The sequence below is a fragment of the Platalea leucorodia genome, assembly GCF_965183815.1.
Source record: "Platalea leucorodia genome assembly, chromosome: 24".
NCBI classification, from domain to species: Eukaryota; Metazoa; Chordata; class Aves; order Pelecaniformes; family Threskiornithidae; genus Platalea; species Platalea leucorodia.
Window position 1 is genome coordinate 1,709,529 of NC_138846.1, and position 19,152 is coordinate 1,728,680.

Sequence of the window (19,152 nt, forward strand, 5' to 3'; positions counted from 1 at the left end):
CCCGCCTGGGAAACGGCCGTCTCTTGCCCCAGAGCAGCTTGTCAGGAGAGGCCCCGGGGGTGCTGGGGGACAGCAAGGGGAGCATGAGCCGGCAAGGTGCCTTGGGGGCAAGGCGGGCAGCGGTGTCCTGGGCTGCATGCGGAGGAGTGTGGCCGGCAGGGGGAGGGAGGGGATCCTTGCCCTCCCCTGGGCCCTGGCAAGGCAAGCCCTGCGGTGCTGTGCCCAGGGCTGGGCTGCCCAGCACAGGAGAGACGTGGGGCTACTGGCGAGAGCCCGGCAAAGGGCTGCCCGCAGACGCTGAAGGGACAGGGAGCATGTGTCCTCTGGGCAGAGCCCGAGAGAGGCGGGCCTGTTCCTCCTGGTGCAGAGGAGGCTCAGGGGGGGATCTCGTCAATGCGCACACATGCCTGAAGGGAAGGCGTCAAGGAGATGGAGCCAGGCTCTCTTCAGAGGTGTGCAGTGCCAGGAGGAGAGGCAACGGGCCCCAGCTGGAAGACAGGAGGCTCCGCCTCAACATGCCAAAGCACTTTTTCAGTGTGAGGGTGACTGAGCACTGGCACAGGTTGCCCTGGGAGGTTGTGCAGTCTCCTTCCTTGGAGACGTGCAAAAGCCGTCTGGACGCGGGGCTGGGCAGGCGGCTCTGGGGGAGCCTGCTTGAGGCGGCAGCATGACGAGATGCCCTCCAAAGGCTCCTGCCCCAAGACTCAGGCTGCAATTTCTGTGATTTTGGGTCTGCAGCAGAGAGCCGAGGAGCACCGAGTGTGTTGGTGCGTGCCGGGGGCGAGAACTGGAAGGGGAGAGGGAAGGGGAAGGGGAAGAAGAAGAGGAAAGGGCAGGGGAAGGGGAAGAAGAAAAGGAAAGGAAAGGGGAAGGGGAAGGGGAAGGGGAAGGAGGAGAAGGAGAGGATAGAGAAGGAGAAGGGGAAGGGGGAGAAGAAGAGGAAAGGGGAGAGAAAAGTGGCTTTCCTGTCTCTCACAGGGCCTTTAGCAGAGCCGTGGAGGCGCGGGAGTGGCTGGAGCGGTGGCAGCCATTGCCCCTGGCTGCCTCCAAGGCCAGGGAGCAGAGCTGCTCATGGCCAGGCTTGGCTGGAGGTCTGCAGACGCCCCCGGGCTGCAAGTCCTGCAGGCAGGGGAGCCCCCCGCGTTGAGGCAGGGCCCTTGGAGCTCAGCTGCAGGAGCACGCGTGGCGAGAGCTGTCAGGGCTGTGGGGTCTCCGCAAAGGCGCGTCAGCCTGGCTCTGCTGGGGCTGAGAGAGTGTCCTGGCCCAGCTGGCGGGGGCCACGTGCAGGGCGAGGGAGCCCTGCAGCCCACGCTGGGCCTCGCAAGGAAAAATGGAGAGGCAGGTGTTGGATGGACGATTGTTTTATTGCAGTGCAGGAAAGCACCCGCTGGAGAAAGACACAGGAGGCAGAAAGAGGCAGGCTGTGCACCCGGGCTTCAAGAGAGGCGTTCCTTCAGGCTTCTGCCAGGCGGTGGTCGTTGCAGAGACAAGCAAGTGGCCTGTGGGCCGAGGGCAGTCTCGCGCACGTGGGCATTGGCAGCAGGGAGGAGGAGGAGAGGCGGCGTGGGGAGAGGGGAAGGAGAGGAGAAAGGAGAGGAGGCGTAAGGCTGAGGTGGCGCAGGGACTCTGGGGCTTTTGGGTCTAGCAGGGCCCGCAGGTGTCCCACAGCTTCTTGCTGTAGCGGGGCAAGGCGCAAGGGCTGCAGGCAGGGGAAGCGTAGGGTCTGCCAAAGGTGCAGAGGCCCCCCGAGCCCAGCGTGGCCCCGGCGCCGTAGAGGCCCCCCAGCCCCAGGGAGCCCCCGAAGGCGGGGGCTCCGGAGGAGCCCACCACGGCTTGCTGGGGGAAGGAGCTGAGGATGGGGCCGGGGAAGGTGACGACGACGGGGGGCGGCTGGATGAAGGCCGTGGAGTCGGGGCACTGGCGGGCGCACAGCTCGTTGCAGCTCTCAGCGATGGGCTGGGGGACAGCCACGCTGGTTTTCGGTGGGCACAGGTCGTAGCAAGACATCTTGGTGCGAGAGAGCGGAGCCTGAAACACAAGGCCCCAAGGCCAGGTGTCACGAGCCAGGAGGAGATCCCCCGAGCGAGCAGTGCCCTCTTCCCACAGCTGCCCTGCAGCTGCAGGGGCCAGAGCCACCGCCTTGCCCGCGCTGCCCACCGCTTGCCCTTTGCCCAGCCAGCCCCGCTCCGCGCCCTGCTCTCTGCACCCCTCGCCTTGCCCTCTCTCCGCACACAGAGGGCACGCAAGCCCTCCCTCCGCGAGAGCCTGTGCAGGGCCTGGCTCTGCACGTCCCGGCCACGGGGCTCCTTCCTCCTCCCGCCGTGGCTCAGCCTGCCCTGGCCGTCCAAGCCTGCTGCCAGGAGAGCTCTCCTGGCCAGGGAGGCTCCACGCCGAGCCCTGCCACAGGAGGCACAGGCCCACAGGCACCCACCTACCCTTTTCCTGAGCAGAGCGAGGCAGGAGCGGCGGATGCCGGCGCTTGCCGAGGGCAGCGCTTTTATGCCTGGCCAGCGAGCGCGGGGAGGAGCTGGCCACGCTGGGGGCACGTGGCCCGTGGCGGCCGAGCCCCTGCCTCCTCCCTGCGTGGCACGGGGCTGTTTTGCTGACGCCGTTTCCTCACCAGCCCCAACCCGCTCTATCAGCCCCTGCAATTACCCCGCTCGGACGCTCGCCAGCTGCCACCTAATGGGCCAAATTAGGCCCACTGTCTTTTCATTATCTCCGTGTGTGTAAGAGGGCACGCAGCGTGACAAAGGCTGACTGCAAGCGCCCTGCGTGCCATAGCTCTTCCCCAAGGGCTTGGTCTCGGGGCGGCCCCACGCCTTCTCTGCAGAGCCACAGGGAAGAGCGGGCTCCCATCCCTGGGCAAGAAGGCGGCCTGGCAAAGGCCTCCCGCACGCCAGGGACCGCGTGACGTGCGCCGTGTGGCTGTTATCTACAGAGGGGCGAGGTTACGAAATGCCAAATCAAGGGCACTCCTCTCGGGCACTGCCTGCTCAGCACGATGCATCACTCGCCAGCCCAAGGGAGCCGGCCCCCGGGCGCCTGCAGGCGTGGGCCATCGACCTCTGCAAGTCTGGGGGAGAAAGAGCCCTCGTGCTCTTCCCCGAGGGGCCCGGTGCAAGGAGCACAGAGATGGCTTCCCAGGGCAGGGTACAAGGCAGGCAGCGAGGAGCTGCAGAAGCAGGCACCTCTCCTGCCGTGCGCAGCCCCCGTCAGGGAGATGCCTGCTGCCACTTAGGCCACGAAGCAGAAAGGGGAGGAAAGCCTCGGAAGCGGCATGTGCTGGTGTGGCGTGGGGATGCTGAGTCAGGGAGGGGCAGGAGCCGGACAGCCCTGTTGTCGTCGGCAGGAGGGAGTGCCACCTCTGCAGATTGGCCCAGGTGGTGCTGAGCAATGGTGGGGCCAGTATAAAAGCTCGGCCTCTGCCAGGCTCTCCCATCCACTGCTCTGGTCGCCTTCTCCTCGGGGAACAGGGTAAGTCTGCGAGCGCTTCTCCTCCTTGCCCCTTGCCCCTTGCCCCTTGCTCCGGCCGTGGCCCCTGCGTCTCGGGCGCTCCCCTAAGCTGCTCTCTTGCAATCTCGGCCCTCTTGCAGAGCACCGTCCGATCCCGCGCAAAGATGTCTTGCTACGACCTGTGCCCACCGAAAACCAGCGTGGCTGTCCCCCAGCCCATCGCTGAGAGCTGCAACGAGCTGTGCGCCCGCCAGTGCCCCGACTCCACGGCCTTCATCCAGCCGCCCCCCGTCGTCGTCACCTTCCCCGGCCCCATCCTCAGCTCCTTCCCCCAGCAAGCCGTGGTGGGCTCCTCCGGAGCCCCCGCCTTCGGGGGCTCCCTGGGGCTGGGGGGCCTCTACGGCGCCGGGGCCACGCTGGGCTCGGGGGGCCTCTGCACCTTTGGCAGACCCTACGCTTCCCCTGCCTGCAGCCCTTGCGCCTTGCCCCGCTACAGCAAGAAGCTGTGGGACACCTGCGGGCCCTGCTAGACTCAGCCCAGCCCCTGCCACTGCCCCCAGCCCAAGCGCCAATGCCACCACCCCCCAGGCAGGCCTGAGCTGGAGGGCACGAGGCACTGAGGAGTGCTGAGCAGCCCCAGCCCCAGCCAACGCCTGGGCAGCTGGCGCTGTCCAACACGCTCGGCGCTTCCCGGCCCTCTTCTCCTGCCCTCTGCTCTCCTCCCCTCCCCTCTCTTGCCAGCTGTCGGAGGGGGCAGGCGGCGGAGCCGAAAGGCTCTGCGAGCCTGCAGGGCCAAGGCCTTGGCATCTGCAATGCCACCACAGCAGGGGGGCATCGGGAGCGAGAAGCAATGCTCTGGAGAAGATCCCGCTGCCTCCTCCAACACGGGGCAAGCAGGCTCTCGGGGTCTTGCCCAGCATCTCTCTGACAGCCTCTCCTGCCCCTCTGGGCACAATAAAGGTTTCCCGCATGCAAGTCGTGTCTCCCTCCCTCCTTGTCGCAAGTCGGGAAGGCCCCTGGGGGCGGGTGCCTGTCAGCTGTGGGAGGGCAAGTGCTGGTCCTGAGGTGCCCAGGCGAGGTGAGGGTGGGCAGTGTTGGGAGAGGGAGGAGGCAGGCAGCAGGCAGGGGAGAGAGAGCCTTTTGGTGGGGCTTGCGGGAGCTGGGGAAAGGGCAGAGAGCAGGACAGGCGCTGGCAGGGCTCCTCTGCCTGGCCTTCTCAGCCCGGGAACAGCGCCAGCGCTGCCAGGTGCCTCAGCTCCGCAGAAGCACGGCAGCATCTCCGGGCATCCGCGCAGAGGAGGCTGGAGGAGAGGCAGTGTTAAAGCCCCCGCCTGGGAAACGGCCGTCTCTTGCCCCAGAGCAGCTTGTCAGGAGAGGCCCCGGGGGTGCTGGGGGACAGCAAGGGGAGCATGAGCCGGCAAGGTGCCTTGGGGGCAAGGCGGGCAGCGGTGTCCTGGGCTGCATGCGGAGGAGTGTGGCCGGCAGGGGGAGGGAGGGGATCCTTGCCCTCCCCTGGGCCCTGGCAAGGCAAGCCCTGCGGTGCTGTGCCCAGGGCTGGGCTGCCCAGCACAGGAGAGACGTGGGGCTACTGGCGAGAGCCCGGCAAAGGGCTGCCCGCAGACGCTGAAGGGACAGGGAGCATGTGTCCTCTGGGCAGAGCCCGAGAGAGGCGGGCCTGTTCCTCCTGGTGCAGAGGAGGCTCGGGGGGGATCTCGTCAATGCGCACACATGCCTGAAGGGAAGGCGTCAAGGAGATGGAGCCAGGCTCTCTTCAGAGGTGTGCAGTGCCAGGAGGAGAGGCAACGGGCCCCAGCTGGAAGACAGGAGGCTCCGCCTCAACATGCCAAAGCACTTTTTCAGTGTGAGGGTGACTGAGCACTGGCACAGGTTGCCCTGGGAGGTTGTGCAGTCTCCTTCCTTGGAGACGTGCAAAAGCCGTCTGGACGCGGGGCTGGGCAGGCGGCTCTGGGGGAGCCTGCTTGAGGCGGCAGCATGACGAGATGCCCTCCAAAGGCTCCTGCCCCAAGACTCAGGCTGCAATTTCTGTGATTTTGGGTCTGCAGCAGAGAGCCGAGGAGCACCGAGTGTGTTGGTGCGTGCCGGGGGCGAGAACTGGAAGGGGAGAGGGAAGGGGACGGGGAAGAAGAAGAGGAAAGGGCAGGGGAAGGGGAAGAAGAAAAGGGCAGGGGAAGGGGAAGGGGAAGGAGGAGAAGGAGAGGATAGAGAAGGAGAAGGGGAAGGGGGAGAAGAAGAGGAAAGGGGAGAGAAAAGTGGCTTTCCTGTCTCTCACAGGGCCTTTAGCAGAGCCGTGGAGGCACGAGAGTGGCTGGAGCGGTGGCAGCCATTGCCCCTGGCTGCCTCCAAGGCCAGGGAGCAGAGCTGCTCATGGCCAGGCTTGGCTGGAGGTCTGCAGACGCCCCCGGGCTGCAAGTCCTGCAGGCAGGGGAGCCCCCCGCGTTGAGGCAGGGCCCTTGGAGCTCAGCTGCAGGAGCACGCGTGGCGAGAGCTGTCAGGGCTGTGGGGTCTCCGCAAAGGCGCGTCAGCCTGGCTCTGCTGGGGCTGAGAGAGTGTCCTGGCCCAGCTGGCGGGGGCCACGTGCAGGGCGAGGGAGCCCTGCAGCCCACGCTGGGCCTCGCAAGGAAAAATGGAGAGGCAGGTGTTGGATGGACGATTGTTTTATTGCAGTGCAGGAAAGCACCCGCTGGAGAAAGACACAGGAGGCAGAAAGAGGCAGGCTGTGCACCCGGGCTTCAAGAGAGGCGTTCCTTCAGGCTTCTGCCAGGCGGTGGTCGTTGCAGAGACAAGCAAGTGGCCTGTGGGCCGAGGGCAGTCTCGCGCACGTGGGCATTGGCAGCAGGGAGGAGGAGGAGAGGCGGCGTGGGGAGAGGGGAAGGAGAGGAGAAAGGAGAGGAGGCGTAAGGCTGAGGTGGCGCAGGGACTCTGGGGCTTTTGGGTCTAGCAGGGCCCGCAGGTGTCCCACAGCTTCTTGCTGTAGCGGGGCAAGGCGCAAGGGCTGCAGGCAGGGGAAGCGTAGGGTCTGCCAAAGGTGCAGAGGCCCCCCGAGCCCAGCGTGGCCCCGGCGCCGTAGAGGCCCCCCAGCCCCAGGGAGCCCCCGAAGGCGGGGGCTCCGGAGGAGCCCACCACGGCTTGCTGGGGGAAGGAGCTGAGGATGGGGCCGGGGAAGGTGACGACGACGGGGGGCGGCTGGATGAAGGCCGTGGAGTCGGGGCACTGGCGGGCGCACAGCTCGTTGCAGCTCTCAGCGATGGGCTGGGGGACAGCCACGCTGGTTTTCGGTGGGCACAGGTCGTAGCAAGACATCTTGGTGCGAGAGAGCGGAGCCTGAAACACAAGGCCCCAAGGCCAGGTGTCACGAGCCAGGAGGAGATCCCCCGAGCGAGCAGTGCCCTCTTCCCACAGCTGCCCTGCAGCTGCAGGGGCCAGAGCCACCGCCTTGCCCGCGCTGCCCACCGCTTGCCCTTTGCCCAGCCAGCCCCGCTCCGCGCCCTGCTCTCTGCACCCCTCGCCTTGCCCTCTCTCCGCACACAGAGGGCACGCAAGCCCTCCCTCCGCGAGAGCCTGTGCAGGGCCTGGCTCTGCACGTCCCGGCCACGGGGCTCCTTCCTCCTCCCGCCGTGGCTCAGCCTGCCCTGGCCGTCCAAGCCTGCTGCCAGGAGAGCTCTCCTGGCCAGGGAGGCTCCACGCCGAGCCCTGCCACAGGAGGCACAGGCCCACAGGCACCCACCTACCCTTTTCCTGAGCAGAGCGAGGCAGGAGCGGCGGATGCCGGCGCTTGCCGAGGGCAGCGCTTTTATGCCTGGCCAGCGAGCGCGGGGAGGAGCTGGCCACGCTGGGGGCACGTGGCCCGTGGCGGCCGAGCCCCTGCCTCCTCCCTGCGTGGCACGGGGCTGTTTTGCTGACGCCGTTTCCTCACCAGCCCCAACCCGCTCTATCAGCCCCTGCAATTACCCCGCTCGGACGCTCGCCAGCTGCCACCTAATGGGCCAAATTAGGCCCACTGTCTTTTCATTATCTCCGTGTGTGTAAGAGGGCACGCAGCGTGACAAAGGCTGACTGCAAGCGCCCTGCGTGCCATAGCTCTTCCCCAAGGGCTTGGTCTCGGGGCGGCCCCACGCCTTCTCTGCAGAGCCACAGGGAAGAGCGGGCTCCCATCCCTGGGCAAGAAGGCGGCCTGGCAAAGGCCTCCCGCACGCCAGGGACCGCGTGACGTGCGCCGTGTGGCTGTTATCTACAGAGGGGCGAGGTTACGAAATGCCAAATCAAGGGCACTCCTCTCGGGCACTGCCTGCTCAGCACGATGCATCACTCGCCAGCCCAAGGGAGCCGGCCCCCGGGCGCCTGCAGGCGTGGGCCATCGACCTCTGCAAGTCTGGGGGAGAAAGAGCCCTCGTGCTCTTCCCCGAGGGGCCCGGTGCAAGGAGCACAGAGATGGCTTCCCAGGGCAGGGTACAAGGCAGGCAGCGAGGAGCTGCAGAAGCAGGCACCTCTCCTGCCGTGCGCAGCCCCCGTCAGGGAGATGCCTGCTGCCACTTAGGCCACGAAGCAGAAAGGGGAGGAAAGCCTCGGAAGCGGCATGTGCTGGTGTGGCGTGGGGATGCTGAGTCAGGGAGGGGCAGGAGCCGGACAGCCCTGTTGTCGTCGGCAGGAGGGAGTGCCACCTCTGCAGATTGGCCCAGGTGGTGCTGAGCAATGGTGGGGCCAGTATAAAAGCTCGGCCTCTGCCAGGCTCTCCCATCCACTGCTCTGGTCGCCTTCTCCTCGGGGAACAGGGTAAGTCTGCGAGCGCTTCTCCTCCTTGCCCCTTGCCCCTTGCCCCTTGCTCCGGCCGTGGCCCCTGCGTCTCGGGCGCTCCCCTAAGCTGCTCTCTTGCAATCTCGGCCCTCTTGCAGAGCACCGTCCGATCCCGCGCAAAGATGTCTTGCTACGACCTGTGCCCACCGAAAACCAGCGTGGCTGTCCCCCAGCCCATCGCTGAGAGCTGCAACGAGCTGTGCGCCCGCCAGTGCCCCGACTCCACGGCCTTCATCCAGCCGCCCCCCGTCGTCGTCACCTTCCCCGGCCCCATCCTCAGCTCCTTCCCCCAGCAAGCCGTGGTGGGCTCCTCCGGAGCCCCCGCCTTCGGGGGCTCCCTGGGGCTGGGGGGCCTCTACGGCGCCGGGGCCACGCTGGGCTCGGGGGGCCTCTGCACCTTTGGCAGACCCTACGCTTCCCCTGCCTGCAGCCCTTGCGCCTTGCCCCGCTACAGCAAGAAGCTGTGGGACACCTGCGGGCCCTGCTAGACTCAGCCCAGCCCCTGCCACTGCCCCCAGCCCAAGCGCCAATGCCACCACCCCCCAGGCAGGCCTGAGCTGGAGGGCACGAGGCACTGAGGAGTGCTGAGCAGCCCCAGCCCCAGCCAACGCCTGGGCAGCTGGCGCTGTCCAACACGCTCGGCGCTTCCCGGCCCTCTTCTCCTGCCCTCTGCTCTCCTCCCCTCCCCTCTCTTGCCAGCTGTCGGAGGGGGCAGGCGGCGGAGCCGAAAGGCTCTGCGAGCCTGCAGGGCCAAGGCCTTGGCATCTGCAATGCCACCACAGCAGGGGGGCATCGGGAGCGAGAAGCAATGCTCTGGAGAAGATCCCGCTGCCTCCTCCAACACGGGGCAAGCAGGCTCTCGGGGTCTTGCCCAGCATCTCTCTGACAGCCTCTCCTGCCCCTCTGGGCACAATAAAGGTTTCCCGCATGCAAGTCGTGTCTCCCTCCCTCCTTGTCGCAAGTCGGGAAGGCCCCTGGGGGCGGGTGCCTGTCAGCTGTGGGAGGGCAAGTGCTGGTCCTGAGGTGCCCAGGCGAGGTGAGGGTGGGCAGTGTTGGGAGAGGGAGGAGGCAGGCAGCAGGCAGGGGAGAGAGAGCCTTTTGGTGGGGCTTGCGGGAGCTGGGGAAAGGGCAGAGAGCAGGACAGGCGCTGGCAGGGCTCCTCTGCCTGGCCTTCTCAGCCCGGGAACAGCGCCAGCGCTGCCAGGTGCCTCAGCTCCGCAGAAGCACGGCAGCATCTCCGGGCATCCGCGCAGAGGAGGCTGGAGGAGAGGCAGTGTTAAAGCCCCCGCCTGGGAAACGGCCGTCTCTTGCCCCAGAGCAGCTTGTCAGGAGAGGCCCCGGGGGTGCTGGGGGACAGCAAGGGGAGCATGAGCCGGCAAGGTGCCTTGGGGGCAAGGCGGGCAGCGGTGTCCTGGGCTGCATGCGGAGGAGTGTGGCCGGCAGGGGGAGGGAGGGGATCCTTGCCCTCCCCTGGGCCCTGGCAAGGCAAGCCCTGCGGTGCTGTGCCCAGGGCTGGGCTGCCCAGCACAGGAGAGACGTGGGGCTACTGGCGAGAGCCCGGCAAAGGGCTGCCCGCAGACGCTGAAGGGACAGGGAGCATGTGTCCTCTGGGCAGAGCCCGAGAGAGGCGGGCCTGTTCCTCCTGGTGCAGAGGAGGCTCAGGGGGGGATCTCGTCAATGCGCACACATGCCTGAAGGGAAGGCGTCAAGGAGATGGAGCCAGGCTCTCTTCAGAGGTGTGCAGTGCCAGGAGGAGAGGCAACGGGCCCCAGCTGGAAGACAGGAGGCTCCGCCTCAACATGCCAAAGCACTTTTTCAGTGTGAGGGTGACTGAGCACTGGCACAGGTTGCCCTGGGAGGTTGTGCAGTCTCCTTCCTTGGAGACGTGCAAAAGCCGTCTGGACGCGGGGCTGGGCAGGCGGCTCTGGGGGAGCCTGCTTGAGGCGGCAGCATGACGAGATGCCCTCCAAAGGCTCCTGCCCCAAGACTCAGGCTGCAATTTCTGTGATTTTGGGTCTGCAGCAGAGAGCCGAGGAGCACCGAGTGTGTTGGTGCGTGCCGGGGGCGAGAACTGGAAGGGGAGAGGGAAGGGGACGGGGAAGAAGAAGAGGAAAGGGCAGGGGAAGGGGAAGAAGAAAAGGGCAGGGGAAGGGGAAGGGGAAGGAGGAGAAGGAGAGGATAGAGAAGGAGAAGGGGAAGGGGGAGAAGAAGAGGAAAGGGGAGAGAAAAGTGGCTTTCCTGTCTCTCACAGGGCCTTTAGCAGAGCTGTGGAGGCACGAGAGTGGCTGGAGCGGTGGCAGCCATTGCCCCTGGCTGCCTCCAAGGCCAGGGAGCAGAGCTGCTCATGGCCAGGCTTGGCTGGAGGTCTGCAGACGCCCCCGGGCTGCAAGTCCTGCAGGCAGGGGAGCCCCCCGCGTTGAGGCAGGGCCCTTGGAGCTCAGCTGCAGGAGCACGCGTGGCGAGAGCTGTCAGGGCTGTGGGGTCTCCGCAAAGGCGCGTCAGCCTGGCTCTGCTGGGGCTGAGAGAGTGTCCTGGCCCAGCTGGCGGGGGCCACGTGCAGGGCGAGGGAGCCCTGCAGCCCACGCTGGGCCTTGCAAGGAAAAATGGAGAGGCAGGTGTTGGATGGACGATTGTTTTATTGCAGTGCAGGAAAGCACCCGCTGGAGAAAGACACAGGAGGCAGAAAGAGGCAGGTTGTGATCCCGGGCTTCAAGAGAGGCGTTCCTTCAGGCTTCTGCCAGGCGGTGGTCGTTGCAGAGACAAGCAAGTGGCCTGTGGGCCGAGGGCAGTCTCGCGCACGTGGGCAGAGGCAGCAGGGAGGAGGAGGAGAGGCGGCGTGGGGAGAGGGGAAGGAGAGGAGAAAGGAGAGGAGGCGTAAGGCTGAGGTGGCGCAGGGACTCTGGGGCTTTTGGGTCTAGCAGGGCCCGCAGGTGTCCCACAGCTTCTTGCTGTAGCGGGGCAAGGCGCAAGGGCTGCAGGCAGGGGAAGCGTAGGGTCTGCCAAAGGTGCAGAGGCCCCCCGAGCCCAGCGTGGCCCCGGCGCCGTAGAGGCCCCCCAGCCCCAGGGAGCCCCCGAAGGCGGGGGCTCCGGAGGAGCCCACCACGGCTTGCTGGGGGAAGGAGCTGAGGATGGGGCCGGGGAAGGTGACGACGACGGGGGGCGGCTGGATGAAGGCCGTGGAGTCGGGGCACTGGCGGGCGCACAGCTCGTTGCAGCTCTCAGCGATGGGCTGGGGGACAGCCACGCTGGTTTTCGGTGGGCACAGGTCGTAGCAAGACATCTTGGTGCGAGAGAGCGGAGCCTGAAACACAAGGCCCCAAGGCCAGGTGTCACGAGCCAGGAGGAGATCCCCCGAGCGAGCAGTGCCCTCTTCCCACAGCTGCCCTGCAGCTGCAGGGGCCAGAGCCACCGCCTTGCCCGCGCTGCCCACCGCTTGCCCTTTGCCCAGCCAGCCCCGCTCCGCGCCCTGCTCTCTGCACCCCTCGCCTTGCCCTCTCTCCGCACACAGAGGGCACGCAAGCCCTCCCTCCGCGAGAGCCTGTGCAGGGCCTGGCTCTGCACGTCCCGGCCACGGGGCTCCTTCCTCCTCCCGCCGTGGCTCAGCCTGCCCTGGCCGTCCAAGCCTGCTGCCAGGAGAGCTCTCCTGGCCAGGGAGGCTCCACGCCGAGCCCTGCCACAGGAGGCACAGGCCCACAGGCACCCACCTACCCTTTTCCTGAGCAGAGCGAGGCAGGAGCGGCGGATGCCGGCGCTTGCCGAGGGCAGCGCTTTTATGCCTGGCCAGCGAGCGCGGGGAGGAGCTGGCCACGCTGGGGGCACGTGGCCCGTGGCGGCCGAGCCCCTGCCTCCTCCCTGCGTGGCACGGGGCTGTTTTGCTGACGCCGTTTCCTCACCAGCCCCAACCCGCTCTATCAGCCCCTGCAATTACCCCGCTCGGACGCTCGCCAGCTGCCACCTAATGGGCCAAATTAGGCCCACTGTCTTTTCATTATCTCCGTGTGTGTAAGAGGGCACGCAGCGTGACAAAGGCTGACTGCAAGCGCCCTGCGTGCCATAGCTCTTCCCCAAGGGCTTGGTCTCGGGGCGGCCCCACGCCTTCTCTGCAGAGCCACAGGGAAGAGCGGGCTCCCATCCCTGGGCAAGAAGGCGGCCTGGCAAAGGCCTCCCGCACGCCAGGGACCGCGTGACGTGCGCCGTGTGGCTGTTATCTACAGAGGGGCGAGGTTACGAAATGCCAAATCAAGGGCACTCCTCTCGGGCACTGCCTGCTCAGCACGATGCATCACTCGCCAGCCCAAGGGAGCCGGCCCCCGGGCGCCTGCAGGCGTGGGCCATCGACCTCTGCAAGTCTGGGGGAGAAAGAGCCCTCGTGCTCTTCCCCGAGGGGCCCGGTGCAAGGAGCACAGAGATGGCTTCCCAGGGCAGGGTACAAGGCAGGCAACGAGGAGCTGCAGAAGCAGGCACCTCTCCTGCCGTGCGCAGCCCCCGTCAGGGAGATGCCTGCTGCCACTTAGGCCACGAAGCAGAAAGGGGAGGAAAGCCTCGGAAGCGGCATGTGCTGGTGTGGCGTGGGGATGCTGAGTCAGGGAGGGGCAGGAGCCGGACAGCCCTGTTGTCGTCGGCAGGAGGGAGTGCCGCCTCTGCAGATTGGCCCAGGTGGTGCTGAGCAATGGCGGGGCCAGTATAAAAGCTCGGCCTCTGCCAGGCTCTCCCATCCACTGCTCTGGTCGCCTTCTCCTCGGGGAACAGGGTAAGTCTGAGAGCGCTTCTCCTCCTTGCCCCTTGCCCCTTGCTCCGGCCGTGGCCCCTGCGTCTCGGGCGCTCCCCTAAGCTGCTCTCTTGCAATCTCGGCCCTCTTGCAGAGCACCGTCCGATCCCGCGCAAAGATGTCTTGCTACGACCTGTGCCCACCGAAAACCAGCGTGGCTGTCCCCCAGCCCATCGCTGAGAGCTGCAACGAGCTGTGCGCCCGCCAGTGCCCCGACTCCACGGCCTTCATCCAGCCGCCCCCCGTCGTCGTCACCTTCCCCGGCCCCATCCTCAGCTCCTTCCCCCAGCAAGCCGTGGTGGGCTCCTCCGGAGCCCCCGCCTTCGGGGGCTCCCTGGGGCTGGGGGGCCTCTACGGCGCCGGGGCCACGCTGGGCTCGGGGGGCCTCTGCACCTTTGGCAGACCCTACGCTTCCCCTGCCTGCAGCCCTTGCGCCTTGCCCCGCTACAGCAAGAAGCTGTGGGACACCTGCGGGCCCTGCTAGACTCAGCCCAGCCCCTGCCACTGCCCCCAGCCCAAGCGCCAATGCCACCACCCCCCAGGCAGGCCTGAGCTGGAGGGCACGAGGCACTGAGGAGTGCTGAGCAGCCCCAGCCCCAGCCAACGCCTGGGCAGCTGGCGGTCTCCAACACGCTCGGCGCTTCCCGGCCCTCTTCTCCTGCCCTCTGCTCTCCTCCCCTCCCCTCTCTTGCCAGCTGTCGGAGGGGGCAGGCGGCGGAGCCGAAAGGCTCTGCGAGCCTGCAGGGCCAAGGCCTTGGCATCTGCAATGCCACCACAGCAGGGGGGCATCGGGAGCGAGAAGCAATGCTCTGGAGAAGATCCCGCTGCCTCCTCCAACACGGGGCAAGCAGGCTCTCGGGGTCTTGCCCAGCATCTCTCTGACAGCCTCTCCTGCCCCTCTGGGCACAATAAAGGTTTCCCGCATGCAAGTCGTGTCTCCCTCCCTCCTTGTCGCAAGTCGGGAAGGCCCCTGGGGGCGGGTGCCTGTCAGCTGTGGGAGGGCAAGTGCTGGTCCTGAGGTGCCCAGGCGAGGCGAGGGTGGGCAGTGTTGGGAGAGGGAGGAGGCAGGCAGCAGGCAGGGGAGAGAGAGCCTTTTGGTGGGGCTTGCGGGAGCTGGGGAAAGGGCAGAGAGCAGGACAGGCGCTGGCAGGGCTCCTCTGCCTGGCCTTCTCAGCCCAGGAACAGCGCCAGCGCTGCCAGGTGCCTCAGCTCCGCAGAAGCACGGCAGCATCTCCGGGCATCTGCGCAGAGGAGGCTGGAGGAGAGGCAGTGTTAAAGCCCCCGCCTGGGAAACGGCCGTCTCTTGCCCCAGAGCAGCTTGTCAGGAGAGGCCCCGGGGGTGCTGGGGGACAGCAAGGGGAGCATGAGCCGGCAAGGTGCCTTGGGGGCAAGGCGGGCAGCGGTGTCCTGGGCTGCATGCGGAGGAGTGTGGCCGGCAGGGGGAGGGAGGGGATCCTTGCCCTCCCCTGGGCCCTGGCAAGGCAAGCCCTGCGGTGCTGTGCCCAGGGCTGGGCTGCCCAGCACAGGAGAGACGTGGGGCTACTGGCGAGAGCCCGGCAAAGGGCTGCCCGCAGATGCTGAAGGGACAGGGAGCATGTGTCCTCTGGGCAGAGCCCGAGAGAGGCGGGCCTGTTCCTCCTGGTGCAGAGGAGGCTCGGGGGGGATCTCGTCAATGCGCACACATGCCTGAAGGGAAGGCGTCAAGGAGATGGAGCCAGGCTCTCTTCAGAGGTGTGCAGTGCCAGGAGGAGAGGCAACGGGCCCCAGCTGGAAGACAGGAGGCTCCGCCTCAACATGCCAAAGCACTTTTTCAGTGTGAGGGTGACTGAGCACTGGCACAGGTTGCCCTGGGAGGTTGTGCAGTCTCCTTCCTTGGAGACGTGCAAAAGCCGTCTGGACGCGGGGCTGGGCAGGCGGCTCTGGGGGAGCCTGCTTGAGGCGGCAGCATGACGAGATGCCCTCCAAAGGCTCCTGCCCCAAGACTCAGGCTGCAATTTCTGTGATTTTGGGTCTGCAGCAGAGAGCCGAGGAGCACCGAGTGTGTTGGTGCGTGCCGGGGGCGAGAACTGGAAGGGGAGAGGGAAGGGGAAGGGGAAGAAGAAGAGGAAAGGGCAGGGGAAGGGGAAGAAGAAAAGGAAAGGAAAGGGGAAGGGGAAGGGGAAGGGGAAGGAGGAGAAGGAGAGGATAGAGAAGGAGAAGGGGAAGGGGGAGAAGAAGAGGAAAGGGGAGAGAAAAGTGGCTTTCCTGTCTCTCACAGGGCCTTTAGCAGAGCCGTGGAGGCGCGGGAGTGGCTGGAGCGGTGGCAGCCATTGCCCCTGGCTGCCTCCAAGGCCAGGGAGCAGAGCTGCTCATGGCCAGGCTTGGCTGGAGGTCTGCAGACGCCCCCGGGCTGCAAGTCCTGCAGGCAGGGGAGCCCCCCGCGTTGAGGCAGGGCCCTTGGAGCTCAGCTGCAGGAGCACGCGTGGCGAGAGCTGTCAGGGCTGTGGGGTCTCCGCAAAGGCGCGTCAGCCTGGCTCTGCTGGGGCTGAGAGAGTGTCCTGGCCCAGCTGGCGGGGGCCACGTGCAGGGCGAGGGAGCCCTGCAGCCCACGCTGGGCCTCGCAAGGAAAAATGGAGAGGCAGGTGTTGGATGGACGATTGTTTTATTGCAGTGCAGGAAAGCACCCGCTGGAGAAAGACACAGGAGGCAGAAAGAGGCAGGCTGTGCACCCGGGCTTCAAGAGAGGCGTTCCTTCAGGCTTCTGCCAGGCGGTGGTCGTTGCAGAGACAAGCAAGTGGCCTGTGGGCCGAGGGCAGTCTCGCGCACGTGGGCAGAGGCAGCAGGGAGGAGGAGGAGGAGGAGGAGGAGAGGCGGCGTGGGGAGAGGGGAAGGAGAGGAGAAAGGAGAGGAGGCGTAAGGCTGAGGTGGCGCAGGGACTCTGGGGCTTTTGGGTCTAGCAGGGCCCGCAGGTGTCCCACAGCTTCTTGCTGTAGCGGGGCAAGGCGCAAGGGCTGCAGGCAGGGGAAGCGTAGGGTCTGCCAAAGGTGCAGAGGCCCCCCGAGCCCAGCGTGGCCCCGGCGCCGTAGAGGCCCCCCAGCCCCAGGGAGCCCCCGAAGGCGGGGGCTCCGGAGGAGCCCACCACGGCTTGCTGGGGGAAGGAGCTGAGGATGGGGCCGGGGAAGGTGACGACGACGGGGGGCGGCTGGATGAAGGCCGTGGAGTCGGGGCACTGGCGGGCGCACAGCTCGTTGCAGCTCTCAGCGATGGGCTGGGGGACAGCCACGCTGGTTTTCGGTGGGCACAGGTCGTAGCAAGACATCTTGGTGCGAGAGAGCGGAGCCTGAAACACAAGGCCCCAAGGCCAGGTGTCACGAGCCAGGAGGAGATCCCCCGAGCGAGCAGTGCCCTCTTCCCAGAGCTGCCCTGCAGCTGCAGGGGCCAGAGCCACCGCCTTGCCCGCGCTGCCCACCGCTTGCCCTTTGCCCAGCCAGCCCCGCTCCGCGCCCTGCTCTCTGCACCCCTCGCCTTGCCCTCTCTCCGCACACAGAGGGCACGCAAGCCCTCCCTCCGCGAGAGCCTGTGCAGGGCCTGGCTCTGCATGTCCCGGCCACGGGGCTCCTTCCTCCTCCCGCCGTGGCTCAGCCTGCCCTGGCCGTCCAAGCCTGCTGCCAGGAGAGCTCTCCTGGCCAGGGAGGCTCCACGCCGAGCCCTGCCACAGGAGGCACAGGCCCACAGGCACCCACCTACCCTTTTCCTGAGCAGAGCGAGGCAGGAGCGGCGGATGCCGGCGCTTGCCGAGGGCAGCGCTTTTATGCCTGGCCAGCGAGCGCGGGGAGGAGCTGGCCACGCTGGGGGCACGTGGCCCGTGGCGGCCGAGCCCCTGCCTCCTCCCTGCGTGGCACGGGGCTGTTTTGCTGACGCCGTTTCCTCACCAGCCCCAACCCGCTCTATCAGCCCCTGCAATTACCCCGCTCGGACGCTCGCCAGCTGCCACCTAATGGGCCAAATTAGGCCCACTGTCTTTTCATTATCTCCGTGTGTGTAAGAGGGCACGCAGCGTGACAAAGGCTGACTGCAAGCGCCCTGCGTGCCATAGCTCTTCCCCAAGGGCTTGGTCTCGGGGCGGCCCCACGCCTTCTCTGCAGAGCCACAGGGAAGAGCGGGCTCCCATCCCTGGGCAAGAAGGCGGCCTGGCAAAGGCCTCCCGCACGCCAGGGACCGCGTGACGTGCGCCGTGTGGCTGTTATCTACAGAGGGGCGAGGTTACGAAATGCCAAATCAAGGGCACTCCTCTCGGGCACTGCCTGCTCAGCACGATGCATCACTCGCCAGCCCAAGGGAGCCGGCCCCCGGGCGCCTGCAGGCGTGGGCCATCGACCTCTGCAAGTCTGGGGGAGAAAGAGCCCTCGTGCTCTTCCCCGAGGGGCCCGGTGCAAGGAGCACAGAGATGGCTTCCCAGGGCAGGGTACAAGGCAGGCAACGAGGAGCTGCAGAAGCAGGCACCTCTCCTGCCGTGCGCAGCCCCCGTCAGGGAGATGCCTGCTGCCACTTAGGCCACGAAGCAGAAAGGGGAGGAAAGCCTCGGAAGCGGCATGTGCTGGTGTGGCGTGGGGATGCTGAGTCAGGGAGGGGCAGGAGCCGGACAGCCCTGTTGTCGTCGGCAGGAGGGAGTGCCGCCTCTGCAGATTGGCCCAGGTGGTGCTGAGCAATGGCGGGGCCAGTATAAAAGCTCGGCCTCTGCCAGGCTCTCCCATCCACTGCTCTGGTCGCCTTCTCCTCGGGGAACAGGGTAAGTCTGAGAGCGCTTCTCCTCCTTGCCCCTTGCCCCTTGCTCCGGCCGTGGCCCCTGCGTCTCGGGCGCTCCCCTAAGCTGCTCTCTTGCAATCTCGGCCCTCTTGCAGAGCACCGTCCGATCCCGCGCAAAGATGTCTTGCTACGACCTGTGCCCACCGAAAACCAGCGTGGCTGTCCCCCAGCCCATCGCTGAGAGCTGCAACGAGCTGTGCGCCCGCCAGTGCCCCGACTCCACGGCCTTCATCCAGCCGCCCCCCGTCGTCGTCACCTTCCCCGGCCCCATCCTCAGCTCCTTCCCCCAGCAAGCCGTGGTGGGCTCCTCCGGAGCCCCCGCCTTCGGGGGCTCCCTGGGGCTGGGGGGCCTCTACGGCGCCGGGGCCACGCTGGGCTCGGGGGGCCTCTGCACCTTTGGCAGACCCTACGCTTCCCCTGCCTGCAGCCCTTGCGCCTTGCCCCGCTACAGCAAGAAGCTGTGGGACACCTGCGGGCCCTGCTAGACTCAGCCCAGCCCCTGCCACTGCCCCCAGCCCAAGCGCCAATGCCACCACCCCCCAGGCAGGCCTGAGCTGGAGGGCACGAGGCACTGAGGAGTGCTGAGCAGCCCCAGCCCCAGCCAACGCCTGGGCAGCTGGCGCTGTCCAACACGCTCGGCGCTTCCCGGCCCTCTTCTCCTGCCCTCTGCTCTCCTCCCCTCCCCTCTCTTGCCAGCTGTCGGAGGGGGCAGGCGGCGGAGCCGAAAGGCTCTGCGAGCCTGCAGGGCCAAGGCCTTGGCATCTGCAATGCCACCACAGCAGGGGGGCATCGGGAGCGAGAAGCAATGCTCTGGAGAAGATCCCGCTGCCTCCTCCAACACGGGGCAAGCAGGCTCTCGGGGTCTTGCCCAGCATCTCTCTGACAGCCTCTCCTGCCCCTCTGGGCACAATAAAGGTTTCCCGCATGCAAGTCGTGTCTCCCTCCCTCCTTGTCGCAAGTCGGGAAGGCCCCTGGGGGCGGGTGCCTGTCAGCTGTGGGAGGGCAAGTGCTGGTCCTGAGGTGCCCAGGCGAGGCGAGGGTGGGCAGTGTTGGGAGAGGGAGGAGGCAGGCAGCAGGCAGGGGAGAGAGAGCCTTTTGGTGGGGCTTGCGGGAGCTGGGGAAAGGGCAGAGAGCAGGACAGGCGCTGGCAGGGCTCCTCTGCCTGGCCTTCTCAGCCCGGGAACAGCGCCAGCGCTGCCAGGTGCCTCAGCTCCGCAGAAGCACGGCAGCATCTCCGGGCATCCGCGCAGAGGAGGCTGGAGGAGAGGCAGTGTTAAAGCCCCCGCCTGGGAAACGGCCGTCTCTTGCCCCAGAGCAGCTTGTCAGGAGAG

The 19,152-nt window shown here is 67.0% G+C and overlaps 8 protein-coding genes across 8 annotated transcripts; 4 read left to right on the plus strand and 4 right to left on the minus strand.

Annotated features, from left to right (window-relative positions):
* Window positions 1-1,641: 1,641 nt before the first annotated feature.
* LOC309600558 (feather keratin 3-like) lies at window positions 1,642-2,496 on the minus strand (the record flags this gene model as incomplete). The annotated part of the gene is made up of 2 exons (XM_082332958.1): window positions 2,431-2,496; window positions 1,642-2,028 (listed from the first exon to the last, which is right to left on the minus strand). The coding sequence occupies exon 2, from the start codon at window positions 2,005-2,007 to the stop codon at window positions 1,642-1,644; it is 366 nt and encodes a 121-aa protein (XP_082189084.1). The 5' UTR covers window positions 2,008-2,028; window positions 2,431-2,496.
* A 1,124-nt stretch (window positions 2,497-3,620) lies between these two features.
* On the plus strand, window positions 3,621-3,986 carry LOC309600547 (feather keratin 3-like; the record flags this gene model as incomplete). Its single annotated transcript, XM_082332946.1, has 1 exon — window positions 3,621-3,986. The coding sequence occupies one exon, from the start codon at window positions 3,621-3,623 to the stop codon at window positions 3,984-3,986; it is 366 nt and encodes a 121-aa protein (XP_082189072.1).
* Window positions 3,987-6,411: 2,425 nt separating this feature from the next.
* On the minus strand, window positions 6,412-7,266 carry LOC309600535 (feather keratin 3-like; the record flags this gene model as incomplete). The annotated part of the gene is made up of 2 exons (XM_082332934.1): window positions 7,201-7,266; window positions 6,412-6,798 (listed from the first exon to the last, which is right to left on the minus strand). Exon 2 carries the CDS (start codon window positions 6,775-6,777, stop codon window positions 6,412-6,414), a length of 366 nt encoding a protein of 121 aa, XP_082189060.1. The 5' UTR covers window positions 6,778-6,798; window positions 7,201-7,266.
* A 1,124-nt stretch (window positions 7,267-8,390) lies between these two features.
* Window positions 8,391-8,756, plus strand: LOC309600540 (feather keratin 3-like; the record flags this gene model as incomplete). Its single annotated transcript, XM_082332939.1, has 1 exon — window positions 8,391-8,756. The coding sequence occupies one exon, from the start codon at window positions 8,391-8,393 to the stop codon at window positions 8,754-8,756; it is 366 nt and encodes a 121-aa protein (XP_082189065.1).
* A 2,426-nt stretch (window positions 8,757-11,182) lies between these two features.
* LOC309600548 (feather keratin 3-like) lies at window positions 11,183-12,037 on the minus strand (the record flags this gene model as incomplete). The annotated part of the gene is made up of 2 exons (XM_082332947.1): window positions 11,972-12,037; window positions 11,183-11,569 (listed from the first exon to the last, which is right to left on the minus strand). Exon 2 carries the CDS (start codon window positions 11,546-11,548, stop codon window positions 11,183-11,185), a length of 366 nt encoding a protein of 121 aa, XP_082189073.1. The 5' UTR covers window positions 11,549-11,569; window positions 11,972-12,037.
* A 1,117-nt stretch (window positions 12,038-13,154) lies between these two features.
* Window positions 13,155-13,520, plus strand: LOC309600565 (feather keratin 3-like; the record flags this gene model as incomplete). Its single annotated transcript, XM_082332965.1, has 1 exon — window positions 13,155-13,520. The coding sequence occupies one exon, from the start codon at window positions 13,155-13,157 to the stop codon at window positions 13,518-13,520; it is 366 nt and encodes a 121-aa protein (XP_082189091.1).
* Window positions 13,521-15,968: 2,448 nt separating this feature from the next.
* LOC309600560 (feather keratin 3-like) lies at window positions 15,969-16,823 on the minus strand (the record flags this gene model as incomplete). The annotated part of the gene is made up of 2 exons (XM_082332960.1): window positions 16,758-16,823; window positions 15,969-16,355 (listed from the first exon to the last, which is right to left on the minus strand). The coding sequence occupies exon 2, from the start codon at window positions 16,332-16,334 to the stop codon at window positions 15,969-15,971; it is 366 nt and encodes a 121-aa protein (XP_082189086.1). The 5' UTR covers window positions 16,335-16,355; window positions 16,758-16,823.
* A 1,117-nt stretch (window positions 16,824-17,940) lies between these two features.
* On the plus strand, window positions 17,941-18,306 carry LOC309600550 (feather keratin 3-like; the record flags this gene model as incomplete). The annotated part of the gene is made up of 1 exon (XM_082332949.1): window positions 17,941-18,306. The coding sequence occupies one exon, from the start codon at window positions 17,941-17,943 to the stop codon at window positions 18,304-18,306; it is 366 nt and encodes a 121-aa protein (XP_082189075.1).
* Between the last annotated feature and the right edge of the window lie 846 nt (window positions 18,307-19,152).